The sequence below is a fragment of the Lactuca virosa genome, chromosome 6 (genome assembly GCF_052849685.1).
Source record: "Lactuca virosa cultivar CGN04683 chromosome 6, Lactuca_virosa_CGN04683_v6, whole genome shotgun sequence".
In the NCBI taxonomy this organism is placed as follows: Eukaryota; Viridiplantae; Streptophyta; class Magnoliopsida; order Asterales; family Asteraceae; genus Lactuca; species Lactuca virosa.
The window spans coordinates 9747024-9768655 of NC_136431.1; the positions used below are offsets into that span (position 1 = coordinate 9747024).

General features: G+C 38.6%; 1 protein-coding gene and 1 non-coding gene across 2 annotated transcripts; both read left to right on the top strand.

Moving 5' to 3' along the window:
• The first annotated feature begins 1751 nt into the window (after window positions 1-1751).
• On the top strand, window positions 1752-1854 carry LOC145122947 (U6 spliceosomal RNA). Its single transcript, XR_013714833.1, has one exon. It is a non-coding gene; the product is annotated as a U6 spliceosomal RNA (small nuclear RNA).
• Window positions 1855-6411: 4557 nt separating this feature from the next.
• Window positions 6412-7855, top strand: LOC145118849 (LURP-one-like protein (DUF567)). The gene is made up of 2 exons (XM_079054511.1): window positions 6412-6889; window positions 7123-7855. Exons 1-2 carry the CDS (start codon window positions 6590-6592, stop codon window positions 7459-7461), a joined length of 639 nt encoding a protein of 212 aa, XP_078910637.1. The 5' UTR covers window positions 6412-6589; the 3' UTR covers window positions 7462-7855.
• The last annotated feature ends 13777 nt before the right edge of the window (window positions 7856-21632 follow it).

The window sequence follows — 21632 nt, forward strand, 5'->3', positions numbered from 1 at the left end:
ATTCATGTCAAATAAGGCAACCATGTGGGGGATGGAGTACTGCTGGTGAGCACACAGTTCAAATAAACACCTACAGGTTGCGAGCCTACTAGCGTTCCACTGGACTGTCTAGAATAGTCCGTGGTCGTCATCTATACTCCGCTAGATGACTGGATCATCAATAACATCTATATCGAGGCCTCTCATTATTTTATTTGGTCACACAGCAAATATTACATCTACCCATGTTTTACCCAACACATTTTGTAGATATAAAATACATATACAGTTTAAATCATTTAAAACGTGTATACAAATATTTCACCCAGCATAGACAGCAAGTATTCAGACAATATGCACACATAGCACGTAATTTATATTAAATACTTCATATATATGTGCAAGATGAAAGGGACCATGCACTCGCTTGAAAAGGTGGTGATTCCGAACTCAGACAGCGCTTCGCTTCTTAAAAATAATTTCCTTCGACGAAACCTAGTATTATTACCACTAGAGTTTAGTATATTATTCGCCGAGACTAATTAATAGTCTAGCTATTATCATTACTATTATATAAGCGTTAAAAAAATACTTATATAACCCATAATAATAGCCCAAGTACTTATTATAAGTTCCTAATAACGTTACTATAATTAAATAAAAGCTATATTAAAAATAGCGTAGGTGTAGCTCACTTACGGCGGGTTTTATAGAAACCCGGGCTTTGCTTGGAGCAGCGTTCCCGAGCCGAAAAACTCTTCTTCTCGGAGCCGTCGAGCACTCCGGGGCTTCAGCCTCGTACTAGGGAGGTTCCCTAGGCTTTTCGGGGGGTTTCGGGGCTAGAGAGAGGTTCTAGAGAGAGAGTAAAGAGAAGAAAGAATGGGAAAGGTGTGAAGAAAATGAAGGTGGGAGAGGTTCTATTTATAGGGTGAAAAATGGTTGAACTTGGTGCCACATGTCACCATCTAGTGGCAAGACTTGGGGAGAAAGCAATGGCCAAGATTGTGCGACATCACTCATTTTCGCACAGCACACTTCCGACTTCTAAAATTCGTAACTTTCACATACGACCTCCGTTTTTGACGTTCTTTATATCCACGCGTAGGTAAAAATAAGATCTACAACTTTCATTTTGACTCCGTCGGCTAATTCTCGACCGATCTTAAATTTAACAGTACGAGGAGATTATATTGTTAAATGTCCGCGTAAAATTCATAACTTCTACATACGGACTCTGTTTTCGTCTGTCTTTTTACCGTTGAGTTCCTATTAATGAGATCTTCAATTCTCATTTAGGTCGCGTAGGCCAAAAACCGCTCAATCTAAAATTCGAGTTTCGAGTTGTACACTGCTAAGCCAAATCTTAGAAAATTCATAACTTCCTCATACGAAGTCAGATTTGGGCGTTCGTTTTTTTGTATGTTCTCGGTTTAACGTATACTACAACTTTTGTTTAGAGTTCGAAGGCTAAAAAGTCCTTCATCGTAAATTCACTATTTACGTCTCCCGGTGTCATGCTGGTTTTCCCGTAAAACTTCGACGGACCATAACTTCTTCGTTATAACTCGGATTTCAACATTCTTTATATGTACGGAACCCTTGAGACGTATTCTACAACTTGGTTAAGATTATTTATTCTAAATAATCTTTTGTCAAAAAGTCGTTTTCGACCCCTATTATCTCTAAATTGACTAGCCCGGATCTACGGGCGTTACATTATATATATACGTAAATTTTCTACAAATAACTTCATATTAAATATAACTTTTTTTGTCCCTTCGGGGACATCCGATAAAATTAACACGATACAGAAAAAATTAATATGGCCCCTATGCTAGGATGACACGCACAAGTCGAATTAGACATTAAGATGGTGTTTGTTTTGAAAGAGGTAAAATGTCTTCTGTCTTTTTCTATGTCTGCGGAGCTGGCGGTGATGGCAGAGGTCGGGGTGGTGGTGGCGAAGGCGGAGGTAGCGGCGACAGTGGTGTTGGTGGCAGTGACGGCAGTGACGTTGGTGGTGGTAGCGATGTCAACAATGGTGGCGAAGGCACCGGTGGATGTGGAAAAAGAAATATCAAGGCATGATTAGAACTTAGAAAATGTATTTCCAAGTTAGAAGCTATTTTTTTTTGTCTCTTCTTTTGGCTTCTAAAAACAAATCTTTTTATCAAATGTCTTTCCTCTTACAAAAATGAAAGATCAAAGACAATTTTAGAGAAAAACAAACATCACCTAAATTTTTCTTTATATGTAATTTATGGAACCGGTAATCATCTCTTTATTTACTTTCTCCGTAAAAAAAACTATTGCACGTGCATAACACGGTGTCTTCCAGAAAATTTAATTATTTAATGTGATGATGATGAAACTAATTATCAAAGAATCGATAAGGACTACGTGGCCATTCTGATTCACTGTATCCCTGAACCAAGACAAAAAGACAAATTTACAAACAGAAAAATCAATCATTTACTTGTAAAAGTTTTCTTTCACTCACTTTATAAAAAGATTATCCGAAAAAGAATTAAGATAACATTAATGTATTTTTGCCTTTAGATAATAGTAATGTGTTTTTTAATAGGAAAATTACTTAATTTTTTTTCTTGTTTATTATAACATTAAATTTCTTGATATGGTCAAAATAACATTATTATAACCAAAATTAAGAGGTTACTGCTAATTTGACATATTTTATACTGTTGATGATAACCGAGGAAACAGCCGATGTAATACATTCCCGAATCGAAGCTCGCCATTTGGGACAAAATTTATTTGATCTCATAGGCCTTTTCAAAGGTTTTTCTGAAATCGAATTTGAATATAAAAGCCTTTTGTTTACGTTTCTTAAGCCAAGTCGTTATTTCATTGATTATTTACGGGGCATCGACGATATTTCTATCCTTGATGAATATTTACGGGGCATCGACGTTTCTTAAACCAAGTCGTTATTTCTTGTGGCCCACGTTAAGTCTCTCGTTTTACAATGGTTTTGCATAAGCATCCGGTCAAGCTTATGGGGAGATAGTCGGTTAACGTGTTCGGATATGAGATTTTAGGTATGAAGGTATAAAAAAAATTACAACCTTTATTAATAAAACAAGTAGCTTGGAAATGCTTGATTGTATGATAATAATCTCCACCGATGAGATTATATGAACTTTTTAAGAACATAATTCTTTTCTTTTTTAAGGGTATTCCCATTTTATTACAATCTACCCCGACGAAGACTCACCATTTGGCGTTTTATTAGAGCATACGGTGTGGGTCGTGTTGCTTCTTGTTGTGGCTGAGTTGGCTGCCCATAACGCCGTTATAACATCAAGAACACCGCCCCCCTTCCTTGTTGTTTCTTGTTGTCTCCATGACAAGAAGAAACATGGTCACCTATTGGCTGCCAAATTATCTCTCTCTATCTCTCTCCTCTTAACATGGTGTTATAACACCATGAACACCACCCCCTCATCTTGTTGTTTCTTGTTATAACACCACTTCAAGTTGCCCATACCATATGTTCTTACAATCTACCCCGACGAAGACCAACCTAAGGTATGGTTCAAAAAAGTTACAACCTATTTATAATGATATTATTATGCACAACCAATCTAAAATAAAAAAAAATAATAATAATAATAAAAAAGTTTGAATTTGTTAATTAAATAGTTCCTACTATTTTAGGAAACAACATGGATGTTTGGGATTAGGGGGTAGATTAAAAAACAGGAAACTGATAAGATGGTGATTGGAATCTACCACCCTTTTCCAATGAAGATCTTTGACTTGTTTTACCACAAAGTGATTCCTTATTATAGTAATATCACCTCCATATGTTCACACATCATTCATTGCATCATCAACCCACATAAAACAAAATAAATAACAAACAATTGTTTTTTAAATAGATTCCTGAATTACACCGCAACTGCTATGGTTAAAAGTTAAAACCGATTAACCGAGTATGAATAATGAAAGTCCGTCTATAATAGCTTGCATGTTTTACAAATTACATATGTTAGAAACTGATGCATTATGAAATCTTTCAAAAGTTATACAAGTCTATTTGTATTAAAATTTACAACCAGACCACTTGTAAGAACTTCTATTCCACGAGTCCGGGATGAGTAATGTTTTTTTTTCATTATTGAGTCATGTATAAATAATGTAGTCGAGACAGTAATAATGTTTGTTTGCATAAAATGATGCATAGCATATATAAAGGAAGAAGGATAATGGGTAAGGGTGGATGTCTTAATATATCAAACTATCTTTTCCTTGACTTAGCTTATCAAGTCATTATGTTTTTTTTTAATAAATGGCTTAAACACATGTATTCATCATTTGCTCATAAATCTATACTTTTCGTCTCAAACAGAACTTAAATCATCAACTTTTGGGCTAATGGACACTTATGAGTCAATTCCTGATACTGCTAGGATAAAAACTTTTTGATATCGAGTCAAGATGTGTAAAAAGTAAATAAATAAAATTGATTTATAACTATCCATATTATATGTTTAACTCATTAAGCTCATTATATATATAAAAAAAAATCTTAAATCTCACATAAAAAAACAAAGGTATAAAAAAAACACAATCCATATGCATTATCTTACCAACTGATCCTTAGGAAACCAACAATCATAACACCAACACCACGTCACTGATTAGAACTATATCGAAATTATTAAAAAGAAAAAGGAATCAAAGAGCAGATGCTTGGATATGACACATATCTCATTGTGTTTAGAAACACACATGCTAACACTAGAAAACAAATATATGAATTAACTATTAAAAAGGCTTTTCTAGAAAAAGTTGCCAACGGAAATAACAGGTAGGTATTGTTGTATCTTTTTTAATATTCTTTTAACATAGTTTTGTTGAATATATATATATATATATATATATATATATATATATATATATAACAATTTACATTTTATAAGGTTGTATAGTATAATATTTTGAAACATATATTTTTGTTCATGAAAAAAAATATTTTGTACAAATCATCTCTTGTTAATTAGTTATACACTCGATAAATCTAATTTGAAAATACATAAATAATTAACTTAAAGTTTTATGTCATTAGTAGTCCATCATTCTATACTTGCTAACCAAGTAGAAACCCAAAAAACCTAAGACGTGCAAACTTTATTTATGTAAATAAACTAAATAAAATATAAGGCTCGAGGGAGTGGTGTCACAAAAACCGTACTCCCTCCTCTGACATGTAGGAGCCACATAGGTATCATATCATTTATAGTTTTATCCCACACAAAGTATGGTTCTTTACCACACCTAAGGTGTGGAATATATGAGAGAGAGAGAGAGAGAGAGAGAGAGGAGTGCGGCGGAAATTGGGAGAGGTGCGGCCAACCTGCACCCAAGACCGTATAGGGGGCGGTGTTCCCCTGCCTATGTGGCGGTGAGTGAGGCCAAACCACGGTCCATTCTCTTGAGCGTAATTGTTTTTTCACAGTAAGAACAGTAACGTTAAATAGAAGTTTCTAGATTATTAAGAAACATGATAAGACACTAACTAGTAAACGAATAATTGTTGACCCCAATGCGCATTAGCGATCGATGGAGGCTCAACATGCCCTTGCCTTTATGTTTGACACGTTTGATGTGTTAACAAAACGCATCATATGAGAGGATTAACAGATTCCAAACAGATCATGGATGTATGGATAGAAAGAAACTATATATACCATAAAAAGATCTATATTATTAATCACAAAAATAAAAAGTATGATTTTAAGAAATATATTAAAATAATCAAACTTTTGGGTATTTGTTATTTTGACCACAGTTTCCAAAATAAAATTTTACCCGTACGTTATGCCATAATAGAATCGTATGGTAATATTGACAGATGTATATTCGTTATTTTCTTACTTTTCGATTTTTTACTATGTGGATATGTAAAAACTCTAAATTTCAAAACCAGTACAATGCACATTATTTTGTTAGTAAAACGGGCACAATAACTATCTCTATAATTCAATGTAACTTTCTAAACATACTAGATACAATTTCCTCGGTTTTTATTGAATGTTTAACTAAAAATTAGTTCAAAATTTTAATTAAAACATGTTCCATTATTCCAGGACCACCTGTTCTATTTTCGAAACTAGATTCATGCAGTTTGGTTGGGTGCCCCCGATGCTTAATCCATTATTAACCAAAAAAATCAAATTAATAATATGAAAGAAAAAATATTTGTCACAAACAAATATAAATGATAAGCTTATATTATAATATTTTATAATAGATATATAAATACAAATATATAACACATGTATCATATGTTTTAGTTACTTTAATAAAATTGCACATAAAGAATGGTGGAATATATTGGCCATGTAACAGTATAAAGTGTATTTGTATGTATGAAATGTTGGTCAAATTATGTGACATGTGTGGTTGTGTAGTACTATCATATGGCAGCAACCCCGCGGAGAACACAAAATTACAATAAAGCCCCTCAAAATCTCATCCATCGTCATCATAAATATCTCCCCAATTGCTCTTCTTCATCTTCCCAATCTTTGGAGAGAGAAACAGAAATCTTGCGAGAGAAAGATCTTGAGACAGAGAGAAAAACATGCTACGATTCTTAAAATCTTTGTCGAGAACAGTGCATGAAGAGCGATATCAAGATCCAGAACCATCGAATGGCGGTGGTGATGATGGAAGCCACGGTGGCGATGATGATGGTGGTTGTGGGCCGACGAGTTTAACGGTGTGGAGGAAGTCATTGTTCATAGGTTGTAGTGGGTTCACGGTAATAAACTCCGACGGTGACTTGGTATATAGAGTTGATAATTACGGCTGCCGCCGGCAACAAGAAGTCGTTCTCATGGATGCTTCCGGGAAACCCATGTTCACTGTTTCCCGTAGCAAGGTACTTTTACTTTTACAGATAAAGTTACTGTATTTAATTTACTTGTTATAATTGAAGTACGACATTTTCTTTGAAAAAATTCATTCAATTCTTCGGATCCCATATTTATATTTCCTTTAAGTTCGCTCATAAACTATATATGAAATATATTTTATATACCTTACCTTGTCGACATATTTCTTATGCTTTGGAATATGTATTACCAGAAACTAAAGATAGTGTATAATTTATAGGTATTCGAAGGTGAAATATTATCGAAGAAACAAAAACCAATATGTTGTGCAAGAAAACATGTTGATATTCTACGTCCGAAGGTAAAGATATTAGCTCAAGTTTATCCAACACCATATGATGAGAAGACAGGAGGGTATGTGATTGAGGGATCATACGTGAACAGATCATGCAAAGTTCTTGATGAATCAAGAAATGTATTGGCTGAGATTAGAAGGAAAGAAACTACCACAAAAGGTGTTTCTTTGGGGCTTGAAGTTTTCGTGTTGGTTGTAAATCGAGGGTTTGATTCTGGTTTAGCAATGGGTATAGTTTTGTTATTAGATCAAATGTCACTTTGACCATTGTAACAATATAATATTGTGTTATATGTGAGATTAAGTAAATCCAGGGTAGCGAGTTGAATCAGTGGCGAATCTAGAATTGTCGGTACTACCAGCTGGTTTATCGGACAACAAAGAAAAAATCAGGCTATGTAAAACATATATGTTATGTGTCAAATCTGACTGAGAGGACGAATCCATACATTTTTCATTGGAGGAACTACAAATTGTCGGACAAGAGTTTCATTTGGTATAGAATCTAGGTTATGTTAAAGATATTGTAAGTCTCATATTTGACTGAGACACCCCTCATACCGCATTTTATTGGTACTAGATCAACTCATGTATAAATTCACATGTATGTATAAATTATATCGAATATCGATCACATATGATCTATCTTTTTCTTTCCTATGAGAATTGTAACACGGTACCTATTGCTTAATCATTAATCAAATATCGAAAAACCATGCCAACCTAAACATTATTATCAATTGTTGCATAATAATGGCAACGATTAATTAGGTAAGTTATCACATGTTGTATTAGCATTGTGTAAAACTCCGTTTGAACCGTTCAGAAACGTGGTTGTGCCGTCTCTAATATCCCGATCTTTTGTATTGGTATGTAACTGTATATTTGACGATTTCTCGAGACTCGAGCATCTAAATTACTATCAATAATGATAAGTTAGCTTTGTTTGAGAAACTAATAGTAATTTAGGAGAAACTTGTGTACCTAAGTTGAAACCACCAATTTGTAACATAATAAAGTAGGTAAGTAGATTAAAAATGAACTACCACTATGTATCCAGTTTATATGTTCAAAAAACATTATTAAACTGACATTTGATGTTTAAAAACATCAATTAATTCGCATTACAGTTTACCATTAAACTATTTTGTATGCATATTTAGTCACCTTCATTTTTCCGGTATTTGATCATCTTCTCCGGCTAACACAACTCCAATGAAGTAAAATAACACCATTTTGCATGTTTATTTTTAAAAAATGTTGCAATACGGGTAATCATCTCATTTTTTTCTCAAATAAAAATGCTCTCACCCCCTCAATTTACTATTGTTAGCATCCCTCCTGCCATTGCTTACACATTTCCATGCTCCTCTCCTTTTCCTGATATTTTGCAAAACCCACCCTACCCCCACATTCCTATCTATCCCACTCTCTTTTATCTTTATTCTTGAATCACACGACACAAGTAACCACTTCCACTCAAAGATATGGATAGTGTTGGTGGGAGGTAGATGGTGGTGATGAGAGTGGATGGTGTTAATGGAGAAGGTTATTGATACCATCGTAAGTCGTGTACAAGATAATTAATGATAAGTCATGTATAAAAAACATTATCATGCAATACTCTATCAATATGGAAGGTTTTCATTGATGATATATTGGTCTATTCTAAGACCAATGAGCAGCATGAGGATCATCTATGAGAGGTTTTGTAGACTCTGAGGAGGGAGAAGCTTTCTGCCAAATTCTCCAAGTGTGAGTTCTGGTTGCACGAGGTGCAGTTCTAGGAAAACCTCTGTTGGATTAGGTGTCTAAGCCCATAACTATAATTGGTATGTACTTAACCCGAGAGTTGCATGGTCCATTTGGGTTGTATATCACCAGGACAATTTGATAGGATGGACTTTTGAGAAGAGGTTATTTATGATTTGTTAATATATTATAAGTTCTAATATATTAATATGAAATCATATTATTTAATTAGTATTGATCAAGAATTAGTTTGGAATTAATTTTGTGATCAAAAGAGACTAATTAAATATAAAGGGTTGATTTGGTAAATCATTCATTCTTATGGTGTGGGCCAATGATCCATGATTCCTTAGGTTGGGCTAAACCCATGTGACAATCCATGGATGATCCATGGAGGTTTAAACCCATGGAGCCTAAAGAATATGGAAGGTCATGCCCATTAGGGTTTACATGGTGTAACCCTAATCATGCCACACTATATAAGAAGTCCCTTAGCATCCAAAATGGCACACTAGATCCTTGGAGTTCCATGAGCCGATTTTGGTGTAATAAATACTCTCTCAAAAGTCTCTTTTGTTCTAGGTGTGTTGTGATTCCATTTGAGGCATTCACACTATTGGTGCTAAGTTCTTAAAGGCCAAAACTACAAGCTACAATTAAGAGGTAATTCTATAACTCAATTCTATGTTGATTATGTCTTTTGCATGCTAGTTGTAAGCTTAATGATTTGAAAACAATATTGCATGTATAATTAGAGAAAACATAGATCCAAAGCATTTAGGGTTGTATGTGCACCACAGGATGTTGTAGTATACCAAAACCCATCAGTGGTATCAGAGCCAGGTTTGTTTTCCATTATACTCGATGCTTATTGGTTTTTAAAGTTGAAAAAAATTGAATTTTTTGCATCTGACTGATGGACTCACCAAGTCTACTGGCTGACTCGCCGAGTCCACTTAGAAACGGCCCAACTCGGCGAGTCCAGTTCATGTACTCAACGAGTTGGTGCCCCTGTGTGCAGATTTTCAAGTTTTTTGGCCTGTTTTGGATTAGAATTATTACCACAAAATGTTTTAGTTCATAAAATTTGATTTTGTTGATATGGTAATGATGATTCTCATCCAAATAAAAGATAATTGTCAAAGTTTCATGTTTTGTATTAGTTTATATGATTAGGCTAATTTCTTGAAACTTGTTTGATATGAATTATCTTAACTTATGAGTTTAATTAGATCATAGGCAAATTGTTTGATTTTGTTAGTTGGATTTTTTGATCTAATTGAATTTGGTGAAATCCATAACTTGTCCTCAAGTTATGGAAAATGAAAGGTCTCCTTTTTAATGTCATCTTAAATGGTTTTAAGTCTTCCATAACTTGTCCTCAAGTTATAGAACTTGAAGAGTCTTTTACATAAATGTTTTTTATGAACTCCATAACTTGTGCTCAGGTTATGGAATGTCAAGAGTCTTTTCATAAAACATTTATTAAACTCATAAGTTATGGATACCAAAAGTTTTTGAATAGTTCAAAACTTGCCCTCAAGTTTTGGAATTTATAAATGCAAAGTCTCACTTTGAAACATTTAGTTCCAAACCCTAGAGTTTTAAAAGTTTAAAATTCAATACTTATACTATTATAGTATTGTAGGTTTAGTATTTATATATGTATAAGAACAAAGTCAGTCTTACCGTTAGTAGGCATCATTCACAAAGTCGGTCTATAAGGGGGTATAAGGTTACTGCCTATAAAATGGTAGTTTAATGGGTGTCCACTCTCACCCACCGCTTCCTTGACTGGTGGAGGGTCGTTAGCCGAATGGGTTTGACAGGAAATTTAAATTTTTATTAAAAGTATAATGAAATACTAAGTAACTAAACACTTATAAATTCACAATCTTAGTTACTTAGGAAAAATGTGAATTTGGTGCTAACCTATGAAATTGCACTTTTCACCTTGTTAAGTCGTTAGTGGAGCGTGTGTGGTTAACCGGCACACTAATCTGGGACTGACAGTTCGTGGCAAAGGGTAGCTTGATGTTAATCATAGATCAATGGAGCGTGTGTGGTTAACCGGCACATTGATTAGGTGGTTGTAACATTGGGTGTACCAAGCTAACATGCATGGTTATTCACACCTTGTTTGTGATCCTCAGCATCCCAGTCATAAACGTGAAGGGCACAATCGAGATTTAAACATGTCATTGAAAAGTTCAATGAATCTCAAAGGATCTAGAAATTTCAATCCATTTAAAACTTAATAATCAATTTCGTTTTTCATGGTGGAAATTGGTAAATCGTCAATTACCCACCTTCAAATATTTTACAATTGGATTACGACATCCCTCTTCCGAATTGTAAAATATTGGGTTGGGTCCTAGCCTTAATATTTCATTTGGGTGTTATATTAGGGACTTAAATCAACTAACTTGAATTTATCTCTTGTAGATGTCTAGTTCAGACAACTATGGTCTTCCCAAATCTTTTAGAATAAGCTTTCCTCTTGAAGATGATGTTCCACGGTTGGATCGTGGAACTGGAAATCATACTTCACTTCCTCCACCTCCTCCGATTATTCTCCTTGGCCCACAAGTTCGAAGACTTGAAAAGTTTAAGATCGCTCAAGCCCTATTGGATAGAAAACACAAGGATGGAATGTTTGTGTGCACATGTCTTGGATATGAAGTCACACATTGACAGGCTGAGAATGTTGGGTGTCGTGTTCCCAAGGAAGTTGGCTATTGACTGGGTTCTTCAGTCACTTCTTGAGTCATATAGTGAGTTCATTAAGGACTACTATGTGACAGATCACGACATGTCCCTTATTGATCTTACTTATTTGCTGATTGTTGTTGAATCAACAATGATTTGGCGCAATGGTCAAGCAAATTTGACTGGAAGATCTACATCTCAAGCTGACATGGGCAATGACATGGATATCCCAGAAATGATTCCTTCTCCTAAAGGAAAGGAATTGGCCATGATCAAAAGTTTTGATCATAAGGGAAAGGCCAAATCTGAGATTGTTCCATGTGCCATTCCCAATGAGGCTGTTTGTTTCTATTGCCAAGGAAAGGGACATTGGAATCGAAGTTGCCCTGACTACCTGAGAACTTTAGTCAGATTGTATGGTTTTGCTTCAGGTAAGTCCGTTATCTAACTCTATTAAGTTCCTAATTGTTGATTCTTAATACATGATGTGACAAGGTTGCATTTTGATGGATCATGCAAAAGGAAGGAATCTTAAAGGAAGAGTATGCTGAATCTGGTCGCGAAGATGGATTTCAATCGCATGGTTCGATGATCGGATTTTTGAGCTGCTACTTAAGAGTTATGATAGATTGCTTAGAAATATGTAGTAACATAGTTTTCATTTGTAATTGCATTGTAAGGAAAAGTTTTTCCGTATTTTATAAATAAATAAAATTTTGTTTTTATTTCTCCTTGCAATGGAATTTGTGAAAAATTGATGTTTGTATGTTTCTATGTTAGCAATATGAATTTGATTCATTCGTTTGTGGTAGTGTCGAGAATTTACCAAATAAGGAAAGATTCTCATCACCCAAGTTTCAATTGGATAAAAACTTGGAATCATGCAATTGGTATTGTATGATGAATGAGAATTTTCGTCTTTGGGAAATTAAGACTAATTCCTTATTCACATGAATATGTGAGTCAAGTGAAGGACTAGGGGATCGGGTACACTGGGTGTGCGCTGGTCAGGTCCACCACAAAGAATGATAAGACTATTCGTCATGATTTACTAAAGTTGAGTAAATATGGTTATGCTTACAAGTTTAAGTATAATTCTGAACATTGGAAAAGTTACAATGTATGGCAGGACGAATAAGAAGAATCAAATTAGGCAGAAAGATAAAAGTTTCTCCAATCTAAAAGGATGGGAGAGTACTTGAGTATCATGTTTTATGATCATCTTAATGATTATCAAAACCATGTCACAGTTGATCCTTTAAGAATATCTTAGTGCATTCGTATGGCTAAGAAGAGGAATCGTGAATTGTTGAAATGGTTAAATCAAGAAGATGAGTCATACTTCGTTCCAAAACAAGTCTTAGAGTCATACTCCAAGATTGTGCCTTGAGTGACATATAATCTTAAGAAGGTTTATAACACTCATCAAATTTAGAGTAAAATGTTTTCTTACTCTTGTACATTTGAAATTTGTAAGTTGTGATGTTTTGGATAAAACAAAGACCAACTAAGGCCAATTGTGTGAAGTGTCATTCTTGATGAGAATCCGCACTAAATCTTGAATATTTGTTTGTCAAGGAATGGTTCTTGACTAGAGAGTCTTATATTTCAAGAGGTCAGTGGGAGTCTTAAAGGATCTTGACAAGTTTCAAGAACTAATCAAGAATAAAACCTATTGTTTATCGCTAGCACACGACTTGAGGTTTGTAACCTATCGTGTTGACATATTCTTGTTTCTGTGGCCATTCAAGTTAAAGTTGACTATGCATGTGAGTTTTATGAGTTCTCAATTGTTTGCATAACAACCTGGAAGCAATGGCAGACCCTTGTGCTTCCAGGTGGCAAGAAATTAAGATTGAACAAGTTCAGTCCATATGAGTTTGGATTTGTCACTAACCTTGTCTTATGATCATGGTTTGACAAATTCACATGGATAGGAACACATACACCATAAAATCTAAGTGTCATAAGGTTTCTCTCCGCTTCATGAAAATGATTGTGAGGAAACACTTTCACTGAGTAGATTCTAAGGAGATAGCAATTGTGGTACTTGCATTCTTAAATTTGATTATGATTACGGCATCCTTCTTCATAGTTCAAATTGTGAGAAATGGCAAAGGTCTAAACATTTGAGACTTATTGTTGTAAGTTCTAAAATTGTTTAGACGCACATGTGAGCTATCTAAGGAAAGGTATATGATTATGAGAAGCCTAGATAAAGTCTTATCAAAGCATATCGTATCAGAAATCTGAACTTTGGTAATGAAAGTCAATAAGTATTGATTTCTAGAAGTCCAACTGATTTCTGAATACATGTCAAAGCTAGTGGGAGCATAATTGTTATGCTAGTAAGATAATAATTATTGTGCTAGTGGGAGCATAATTATTATGGTAAGTGTTGCAAGTTAGCAATGTTAATTATAGAAAACAAAAGTTTCAAATCGCGAAGTTGCAGGGTTTGAAAAGTTGTTTTGCTATAATTAAGGGAGAGGAATTTATACTTCATTTCAACATAAGGAAATTTTATATATGGAAATGTTAATTGCGTTCTCAAAATTTGATTATGATTACGGCATCCCTCTTCATAATCAAAATTATGAGAACATGACAAATAGAAATATTGTAGCAAAAGACTGATCAAGTATCATGTTTTTATGTTAGACATTATGAATCGTATCCCATATGTTTCGGGTATAGGATCGATTGCATATTCTATAATATTCTCATGTTCTAATTTCTCCAAATGCCTAGGGCATTAAGAGGGAAAAAGGTACTAGAACAAGATATGACTAAAGTGGTTAAGCAATTGTCGAGGACAATATGAGGTTTACCAAATATTGGTTGCTCATGGACAGTTGGAAGAATAGTGAAAATTTTGGAAGGACCATATTGACATATTCTGAAAAGAGGTGACTCTTGTTCAGAAGTGATAGTCAAAATGGGAATATGAAAATGTTTCCATAAGTGGAAGTTATTCTTTAAATCTGTGTAAGATTAGGAAACTTTTATGCAAGAAGGATGTTCAAAGGAATGTACTTTGAATTTGAGACTTCGTTTCCATGGAATTGCTCTCCATTGGAATATTTTGTAATGTCTGTTGCCAAGTCTCTATGACTTTGTGCATAGTCATTACAAGAAGATCATTGCATATAAGTTTAGAATCTAACAGATTATAGTAAATGACAAGAATTTGGTATTATTACATTTATCATAAGGATTTGGAATTGTGAAATGAGCATCACTGAAATGTTGTCAATTGATATATTTCACAAAGAAAGGACCATAGGCAAACATAGAATGCATGCTTGGAGCATGGGATAACTATTGTTTTAATTCAAGTATTAAGTTGATAAATCGAAACATTATACAATGAATAATGAGTAATCAATATGGCACTCAAACGTTTTGGGGTCATGTAGGATTAGTATTATTCTTGTGTTTCATTTTGCATGTTTTGACTTCCCGAATAACTAGGTTATTCAAACCATCCACAGTCGATCATACTTTGGAAGTAGGTATTGAGGCAAGACTGTCATGAATGGGTCTGTAGTTTGTCTAAGACAAGGTGGATGGAGTGTTCATGAGTACAACTGGAATAAGATTCGAGTATTGGATTCAACCCACGCTCATCTAAATCACTTCATGGATCTTATCACGAGTGATTGTGAGACGATAACATCTTATATTCTTGAAACCAAGACGTGTGAGTTGTAGTTGCAAGTCGGTTACACATTGACTGTAACACCCATAAAAATCATGCCAAATTTGAACTTTTAAAAACATTTCAAAACCATTAAATCATTACAACTTGTTTTCAAAATATTTAATATCAGAGTTTTCCCAGAAACATAAACAAAACATGAGGAGCTGTACGATCACGCCTTTGCCTTGCCGCGATCCCCTGATGTACCTGAAACAATAAACTGAAATTGTAATCCCGAGGCTTAGTGAGTTCCCCCAAAATACCGATACACTGCACACAACACATATATAAATAACAGCATGTACTGGGTCCACAACTTTACAGTCTGGATTACCCATGGGCCCACAGTGTGAGTCTGGATTGCCTTCCGGGCCCACAACTCACATCTGGATTGCCATCGAGCCCACAGTACGAGTCTCCCTCAGCTCGTATCTGGAATTCTCCCGAGCCCACAGTACGAGTCTGGAATGCCCCACCTGGCCCTCAGCTCGCATCTGGAATGCTCCCAGGTTTATTGGTTACCGCACGGAGCAGTATCGCCTCAACCCATCCCACATAATATGTCGACATATAACACAACAAATGCACATACAAGTGATCACATAATAATTCAGGTAGTTCTACAGATCTACCTAACTGGCATAACAACTAGCATGCAACACTAACTCATACTCAACATACTACCAACTGCTAGGTTATCATATCCAATGGGCCGCCCTTGGTGCCTTAGACCCCTTAGCATAGTGAGGTAACTCACCTCGCAAGTAGTGCTGAAGTACCAAAAACCTCTGATCGATGTCTCACCGGAAATCCCGAACTATCACACAGTAAATACCAAGTAAAAACACCACATAACAGTCTTGACTAAGGTCCATACAATCCATCATGTCCATTCTCTTTATTGGGCCAAAGCCCAATGCCAAGTCTATAACTTTGAAAGTCCTTATGCAAAGCCCATTATTGGCCCAATTTACCAAATTGGGCCTAAATCCCTAATTGGGCCTAATTCCAAGATCCATTATCCAAAGCTTGGCCCAAAACATCACATTTATAAAGTCCAGCAAAGGCCCAAATCCAATTAATCCATAAACAACCCAAAACTCGAAGACCAATTGTCAAAGGCCCAACATAGGACGTACGCGGTGCGTACTCCTCTGGTACGTGGGGCGTACTCATCCATATGTTGACCACCATCGGGGTGGTTGACCCAGTACGTTGGGCGTACTGGATTTACGCTGGGCGTACGCGAGGTTTTGCCAAAACCCTAATAAGTGCTTAATGGCTTAAGCAATTAAGCCCAAACTTCAGATCCAGAGACCTAACGTGCCTAGGACCCATAAAGCCACGAACTTTATTACTTTAGACGTGCAGAAAGCTCTTAATACTTGGTCTTAATCCATTAAGACCTTCTTTTTTCATGCATGGGACACATTCAGCTAATGGGACCTCATTTTTATCACTCAAGGTCCCTTCAAGAGTCTAGAAGGACAGTCCTTTTCGTCCAAATCACATCATGCACCACCTTATGGTTTTTTGGGACAAGAAATGGTTCTTTTAAAGCAAAATGGAAAGATCTATACATATATGCATAAAGTTTGGAGCTTTATACCTTCTGGAGCTTCTAGGGCACAAGCTAACTTCAGATCTACAAGCTTGATCTTCTTCTCCAACTCTTTGATGCAATACCTTCCTCTTAAAGCACTCAAGAAAACACTCAATAAGCTCAAACACACAAAGGAAAGGCTAGGGTTTGGGGAAGACGGCTATAATCAATGGAGGCTGAGGTAAGGGAAGGTTTGGTGCTCATAATGTTGCTTATATAGGCCCTAAACCCTAAATATTAGGGTTTCACCCTGACATTAGTACGCCCAGCGTACTAAGGCGGACCTTACTACGCTTAGCGTACTCTTATGTACGCGCAACGTACTCCTTCTTGGCCCAAGTTTGCAAACTTGGCCCTTAAACTTGTCTTGGCTCCACTTCCAACCCCAAGGACTATAATTGACAAAGTAATGATAGAAGAGGGTTTGGAATACCTACAAAATATCAGGATGTTATAATTCTCCCCCACTTGACCTAGACTTCGTTCTCGAAGTCTGCTGCGGCAAATAGATCTGGGTAATGCTCCCGCATCTCGGACTCAGGCTCCCAAGTCCACTCGGATCCTCTCCGATGCTACCATTGTACCTTTACCAAATATATCTCCTTGTTTCGCAGAACCTTCATCTTCCTCTCCAGAATGGCCACGGGCCTCTCTACATAATTCAGTCGCTCATCGACCTGAATGTCATCCAACGGTACTAGTGCCTCCTGATCCATGATGCATTTTCGTAATTGCGAAACATGAAAAGTGTTGTGTATCTGACGGTGCTCCTCCGGAAGATCCAGTCTGTATGCAACCTTGCCAACCCTGGCGATAACCCGAAATGGTCCAATGTATCGGGGACCCAACTTTCCCCTCTTCCTGAAGCGAATCGCACCCTTCAAGGGTGAAACATTCAGTAATACCATGTCACCTACCTGGAACTCCAACTCAGATCGACGTCTGTCGGCGTAACTCTTCTGCCGACTCTGAGCGGTCTGTAGTCGCTGTCTAATCTGTTGAATCTTCTCGATAGTTTGCAAGACTACCTCTGTCCGTCCCATCACTCTGTGACCAACCTCACCCCAACAAACTGGGGTGCGACATCTCCGCCCGTACAACAGCTCAAAAGGCGGGGCGCAAATGCTAGAATGGTAGCTGTTGTTGTAGGCGAAGTCTGCAAGAGGTAGGTAGGAATCCCATCTCCCACCGAAATCGATGACACAAGCCCTCAACATGTCCTCGAGGGTCTGTATGGTCCGCTCGCTCTGACCGTCGGTCTGCGGATGATATGATTTGCTAAAGTGCAGCCGCGTGCCCAGTTCCTCATGGAATCTCTGCCAGAAACGGGAGGTAAATCTAACATCTTGATCGGAAACAATGGAGACCGGAATTCCGTGGCGAGCAACGATCTCATGGATATACACGTCAGCCAACTTCTCGGCCGATGAACTCTCCCGTATGGCCAAGAAATAGGCACTCTTGGTCAATCGATCCACGATGACCCATATAGCATCAAAACCCTTCGCCGTCCTCGGTAGCTTGGTAATAAATTCCATTGTGATATGTTCCCATTTCCACATGGGAATCTCCAAGGGCTGAAACTTGCCATGCGGCCTCTGATGCTCGGCCTTGACCATCCTACAGGTCAAGCACCTATCGACGTACCAAGCGATTTCTCGCTTCATGCACGGCCACCAGTAACTCAAACTCAAGTGACGGTACATCTTGGTGGCCCCTGGGTGAATAGAAAAGTGAGACTTGTGAGCCTCCTCCATAACTGTCTGTCTGACCCCACCAGACATCGAAACCCATACCCGACCGCATCAGGTCAACAATCCCCGGCTATCTTGCACAAACTGGGTGTTCTTGCTCCTGATCCTTTCCAGTTTCCAGTTCTCCAGTCGCATGCCCTCAACCTGAGCATCTCTGATCAAACTTACAAGCGGGGAATCCACCGCTATCCTCATACATACCGCTGGGGTGGAAGACCCAGCTGACTTGCGGCTCAGAGCGTCCGCCACCATATTCGCTTTACCGGGGTGGTAAAGGATCTCGCAATCGTAGTCCTTGACTACATCCAGCCACCTGTGTTGCCTCATGTTCAGGTTCAGCTGATCCATGATGTGTCTCAGGCTCTTGTGATCCGTGTATATGGTATAGCGGACCCCATAGAGGTAATGTCTCCAAATCTTGAGAGTGAATACCACCGCTCCCAACTCCAAATCATGTGTAGGGTATCTCGCCTCATGAGGCTTCAGCTGTCGCGATGCATAGGCTATCACCCGCCCTCTCTGCCTGAGGACTGCCCCCAGTCCTGTGATGGATGCATCACAAAACACCACAAAATCATCGACTCCCTCTGGAAGAGTCAATACTGGAGCCTCGCACAACTGCTGTCGGAGGGTCTCAAACGCCCTCTGCTGCTCAGGGCCCCACCGAAAATCCACCCCCTTCCTCGTCAAACGAGTGAGGGGTACTGCAATCATGGAGAAATCCTGCATGAATCTCTGGTAGTACCCTGCTAATCCCAGAAAACTCCTGATGTCTGAAGGAGATCTCGGCACCTCCCACTGCATGACTGCCTCGATTTTGGCCAGGTCGACCAAAATCCCCTCCTGGTTAACGAGATGTCCAAGGAACTGGACCTCTCGTAACCAAAACTCACACTTCGAGAACTTGGCATACAATCTTTCTCGTCTCAGAACTCCCAATAACTCCCTGAGGTGCTCCTCGTGCTGCTCTCGGGTCTTGGACTACACCAAGATATCATCTATAAACACGATAACCGAGCGATCAAGCATCGGTCTGCAGACCCGATTCATCAGGTCCATAAATATTGTTGGCGCGTTGGTGAGCCCAAACGGCATCACCACAAACTCGTAATGTCCATAACGAGTCCGAAACACGGTCTTCTCCACGTCCTCCTGTCTGACCCGGACCTGATGATACCCATAACTCAAGTCTATCTTGGAAAACCAAGATGCACCCTGCAACTGATCAAAGAGATCATCTATCCTCGAGAGTGGATAACGGTTCTTCACGTCAACTTGTTCAACTCCCTATAATCAATGCACATCCGGTGCGAACCGTCCTTCTTCCTGACAAAGAGGATCGGTGCTCCCCATGGAGAACTGCTCGGTCGAATGAACTGCTTGCCCAGCAGTTCCTGCAGCTGTGATGACAGCTCTTGCATCTCGGGTGGAGCCAAACGGTACGGTGCCTTGGCGATAGGGGCCGCACCCGGCACCAGGTCGATCCGGAACTCGGCCTGCCTCTCTGGAGGTATCCCTAGTAACTCTTCCGGGAACACGTCAACAAACTCTCTAACCATTGGAACCTCTAAAACTGGAGTCTGATCCATGTCCCACGTATCCACCACATACGCTGGATAACCCGCACACCCGTGCTGAATATACTGTCGAGCCCTGGCAGCTGAACAAAACCCTGATCCCACTCTGGTGCCCTCGCCATATACAATCAGTTCTCCCCCACTTGGGGTTCGAACCACTACCCGCTGACCCTCGCAATCAATCATGGCACCGAATCGACTGAGCCAGTCCATCCCCACAATCACGCACACATCCCCCATGGGAATCGTAATCAAGTCTATCAGGAAGGATACCCCAAAGATCTCCAACTCACATCCTCGGTAGACCGAAGAAGCAGAAACCTCATGTTCGTTGGCGATAGAGACTCGCAACGGACACTCTAGCTCGCCTACTGGCACACTGAACTCCCTACTAAATGTATGTGATACAAATGACCGACTCACCCCCCGAGTCAAATAAAAACAATGCAAGCAAGGAGTTCACCAAAACGTACCTAAACACAGGTATACACAGATAAGCATCAAACATATAAGATCAGTAAGATAAGGGATAGAAACATACCAGCAACCACATCTGGTGCTGCCTTGGCCTCCTCTATGGTGAGCTGGAAGGCACGCCCCTGAGCCTTCGGCGGCTCTGCTCTACCTGACCTCCTGTTCGTAATCCTCAATGTAGCTGGAGCGGGATCCTGTGCCGGCTTAGCGGCAAGCAACGGACAATTGGCCTTCATGTGGCCAACCTGATCACAGTGATAACATAACCTCATATTCGGAACCGTGGCGGGCTGGCGACAATCCTTCGCATAATTCCCCTCCTTGCCACACCTGTGGCACCCACTACCAGCTCGACAAACCCCAGAATGACCCCTGCCGCAATTTCCACAAGTGCGGCTCTACTGACTCCCAACCCTAGAATCAGCGGTCTTAGACCGCTTCGGCGCCGGCTGTGACTGTGTCGGGGCCTGTCGCTGCTCCCTCACCTGCAGCTCAATCTCCAACTCACGCCGCCTGGCGGCCTCCTGCAAATCCAGTAAAGTATCACATCGTTGTGTGGCAACAAACTGACGAATGTCAGTCTTGAGCATGCTCAGATAACGTGTCATCTGGGCCAACTCAGAAGCAAACTCCGGGTAGAACATCTCCCTCTCAGTGAACATGCGGGTGATCTCCGTCACCGACTCCCCATCCTGTCTCAAACTCAAAAACTCCTGAGCCAAACGTTCCCGCTCGACCCGTGGAATGTATCGATCGCGGAACATATCCCTGAACTGCTCCCAAGTAACAGCAGCTCTCTGATCATCAGTGTACGACCCTGTCGTCAATCTCCACCAGTCCTTGGCCCCGAACCTCAGTAGGTT